Source organism: Ochlerotatus camptorhynchus, unplaced genomic scaffold (genome assembly GCF_037179485.1).
Source record: "Ochlerotatus camptorhynchus isolate MF236.1 unplaced genomic scaffold, CSIRO-AGI_Acam_v1.1 ptg000074l, whole genome shotgun sequence".
Lineage (NCBI taxonomy): Eukaryota > Metazoa > Arthropoda > Insecta > Diptera > Culicidae > Ochlerotatus > Ochlerotatus camptorhynchus.
This window is the reverse complement of record NW_027040564.1, coordinates 315,318-318,840: the sequence shown is the minus strand read 5'-3', so window position 1 is coordinate 318,840 and position 3,523 is coordinate 315,318. Positions and strand designations below refer to the sequence as shown.

General features: G+C 38.9%; 1 protein-coding gene across 1 annotated transcript; it reads left to right on the top strand.

The window, feature by feature from the left end:
* Positions 1–1,882: 1,882 nt before the first annotated feature.
* On the top strand, positions 1,883–3,272 carry LOC135697557 (uncharacterized). The gene is made up of 4 exons (XM_065217318.1): positions 1,883–2,077; positions 2,254–2,345; positions 2,418–2,598; positions 2,679–3,272. Exons 1-4 carry the CDS (start codon positions 1,939–1,941, stop codon positions 2,816–2,818), a joined length of 552 nt encoding a protein of 183 aa, XP_065073390.1. The 5' UTR covers positions 1,883–1,938; the 3' UTR covers positions 2,819–3,272.
* The last annotated feature ends 251 nt before the right edge of the window (positions 3,273–3,523 follow it).

Below are 3,523 nucleotides of genomic sequence, written 5' to 3'. Positions count from 1 at the left end.
AGCCAGGCCCCTGGTTGAATCATTAGATTGCGCTTTGTGTATGGGTACAACAGCAGGCACTACACGGGAAAATTTATCGTCAATACTCAAAAGTACTGTCAATATTATTGATGGTGGTAGGGGGCAAAATGAAAATATTGCAGGGGAAACGCTCCTATAGTTGCGGTACGTTAGAAGCGTTAGGTTCCTATAGTTGTGCATGGAGACTCAATACACAACTATAGGAACCTAACGTTTCTAACGTACCGCAACTATAAGAGCGTTTCCCCTAGTAAATATTGGAGCAGAATCAAAATAGTTTGACTTCATGTTTCAATATTTCCCCTCATTTTCCGCTACTACAGCAGCAGATGGGACCTGTTCCTCGGCAACTTTTGTCAGAAAGGTTGTGATTTGGCTTGGAATATTCTATATTCAGTGAGGAGTGACACTGTATTCATGGCTCTACCGAAATACTGTTGAAAGTATTGATGGAAATATTGACGAAACATTTAAAGCAAACCCCACACGCATCAATATATTGACGCGAAGGGGAATTATTGACAATAATATGGATGATGTGAATTCAGAAATATTGTCAATCTCGATGTATTGACGTCAATATAGAATGTATTGACAATACGATTATTGTCAATAAAAGCAACCGTGTAGGGTTCACTTAAGACCAGCGCACAGAGCATGAAATTTACCACACGGTCTTTTACACACAGTATACGAAGCAGAATGAATGCGGTGCGGGCACTTAAATTCGTACGATGATAGCGAAATTGCACATTTTCTCAGTAAAAAAGCATTTAATGACGGTCATGGACACCGATAAAATCGTATCACAACATGAACGATAAACTACGCTTTGTAACTATTTTGTTCATGATAGAAGTTTCAATTAATGCGATTTAACTGATGCACCTGATGTGTGATTTAAAAGATAAACATTTCCCTGAGTAACTAATTTGATCTACTTTGTGTAATATTTTGGTATTGCCACCCAGCGCATCATCAATATTTGACGACTTGATGTTTTTAGAGCAGCCACGGTGATCACCACGGTGTTTTTCATACCGGTTATAGTCAAACGCAGTCGTTCTAAATAGAGTGGGAAGGATGTGATTGGTGTTTATTTTGCTCTTTTGCATTCAACTCGACGTGATCACGTGATTCCGATATCGATGCCGGAAACATTTTGTCAGCCACTAACGTCTAGTACATGTATCGTGAGTATTTTTTCGACGATTCATGGCTACTGGAAGTGTTTGTCATACTGCAACAGGTGAGCACCTTTTTCGGTTCTCGATACTTTCCACGGTTTGGCGCCAAAAACGTGATGAACTATCTTTATCTGTTGAATGAAATAAAGAGAGTCTGCTCTAATCAACAAAACCACATCGTGACCTCAAGTATTCATTTTCTCTCACCATTCACATCTCATTCGATCGGAATTCAACTCGTGAACGTTCAAACCAGCTCCCGCTTTATAAATACATACACGCAAAGTAAAAATGTCAGAACGAATTGCATTTTCGTTATGGATCACGAAGAGAAAATTCAATTAGAGATGTAGGCAAGTTTTCAGTAAAATGACGTCGAAATATTTCCGATCCTGTTTGGCATTATTTGGCTGCAGATTAACATGCGTTATTGCATACGACCTTTGTAAATTATGAACACTTGGCAGGTAGCTCATTTAAAATGTGGGGTTGTTTTTTTTTCACAAAATAGTATTGCGAAATTGGTTACAACATTTTGCGGAATTTCAAATATAAATTACGTAGTTTCACAAGAATGCGCCTATTGCACTTTTCGTACACTTTACATCTACGTGTACATTGTTCATCCATCACAAGGCGGCGTGATCTCATCCGTTCATTTCATTCCACTTCGCACTCTCGCGCAGCTCGGTGTAGTTTTTGATCAATCCATTCGAATCATCTAACAAACATGGAGGCAAGGTTATTTCGTCGGATCGGCACCGTTTACGTTGTGATTTGTTCCTTGGTCCTGGCCATTGTAGCCATCGGATACTTCCGAAAGCTGACGGCCCGCTACGAGGAAATCTGCGTCGATTCCTGCGAACATGGTAAGTGTCCGAATTCGTGTGATTCTAGTGGTGTTTACGTCGTTCTTGTTTACATTTTCACGCACGATCGATCAGTGAGAAGAAGAAATTAAGTTTGCATGATTCACATTTTTCTTTGTCTCCTAAATTGATCTTAATCATTACAGGAAGATTGATCAACTTGTTTCTATTTCCAGGCCTTGTCAATTTAGTGCTTCTTTCGATATGCACGATCGTTTGCGTTCTATCTACGTTTGTTGTTGTTTTCGTTCAAGTCGGAATCCGTGACGTGAGTATGAAATGCGAGCCAAGCAAGTTCATCCATTCCTCAGTGGGTTTCTTTCTGCTGCCGTCTATATAGAAAGCACCGGGCTACATTACCTTCAACAAGATATTTATGCTGGTACGCAACTGCGTTCTTTCGGTGAGGTGGATTTACGAAATCATCGAATTAACAATCTACCACATTCACGGAGACGCCCAGGCAGACACAGGCAATCAAGTGGCTACTTATTCGGTGCTCATTGTTGTTATTATTGCGGGTGAGGACGTGATTGGTCTTTCCTATTAGAATCGTGTTTTTCATGTATGGTTTGTTTTTCTTTTCATTTATCGGAATTAGTCATCACACCCTTAGAGCTGTACATACTGAACGGTATCGAGCGTAACACCAAACAAAGGCTTCGTGATTCTGAGGACATCAAGAAGGGTTTTACAAACGGTGGAGGCGTGGAGCTACAGCCAATGACTGTCAAAAGCTAGGACAGGAAGTCCTGAGTAATTTTACTGACAACTAAAATCTAGCTAAGCTCTCTTAATGGTCGCACAGTACCGAATCGGTTCTAGTCTAGTCGCATGTATTGAATAATCTGTGTTATCGTGCTGAGATGGAACACTTTTTCAATGTTCAACTACTCTCTAAGTTAATTATGTTCCAACAGATGGAACCCTATATTAAATTAATCATTTTGCGATGGGATCTTGATTCCCAAGAAGATTTTTTAAATAATTCTTCAAATGATGGACCGTATCATGCTAATGCTAAGGTATTATAATCATTGTTAAAAGACGTCAACTACTTAAAAAGCATTTTATCTACCTACCAAGTACGACTCAGTGATACATCTCTGAAACAGAACACTACCAAAATAATCGATTCAAGTCAAGGTAAACTGAAATTTTCCTTTTTCTGATATCGTGACATGTTAAGTATGAAGTTGATAAAACCACATATATTAGAATAATAAATTTACCAAAATTTCAATAATTCAAGGTTTTTTAGATGTTTTGAAAATAAAATCGACAAAATCCATTCGCCACTTCATTCTGCAGCAGCAGGTTCGTTCTCTACTCGTGACGCCAAAATGATAAACTTATCAAGCTGACCAAGTGACATTGATCGATTCTCTTCATCGACTTTCTCTTTCGTTAATAACTTAAATACAGAACCGTTACTTATCGTGAAAC

Bases quoted from the DNA above. Each gene is read 5' to 3' on its own strand.
- LOC135697557 (XM_065217318.1), top strand. From the start codon at position 1,939: ATGGAGGCAAGGTTATTTCGTCGGATCGGCACCGTTTACGTTGTGATT. The intron at 2,078-2,253 runs GTAAGTGTCCGA...TTCTATTTCCAG, and splicing joins CGTCGATTCCTGCGAACATG to GCCTTGTCAATTTAGTGCTT. The intron at 2,599-2,678 runs GTGAGGACGTGA...TATCGGAATTAG, and splicing joins CATTGTTGTTATTATTGCGG to TCATCACACCCTTAGAGCTG.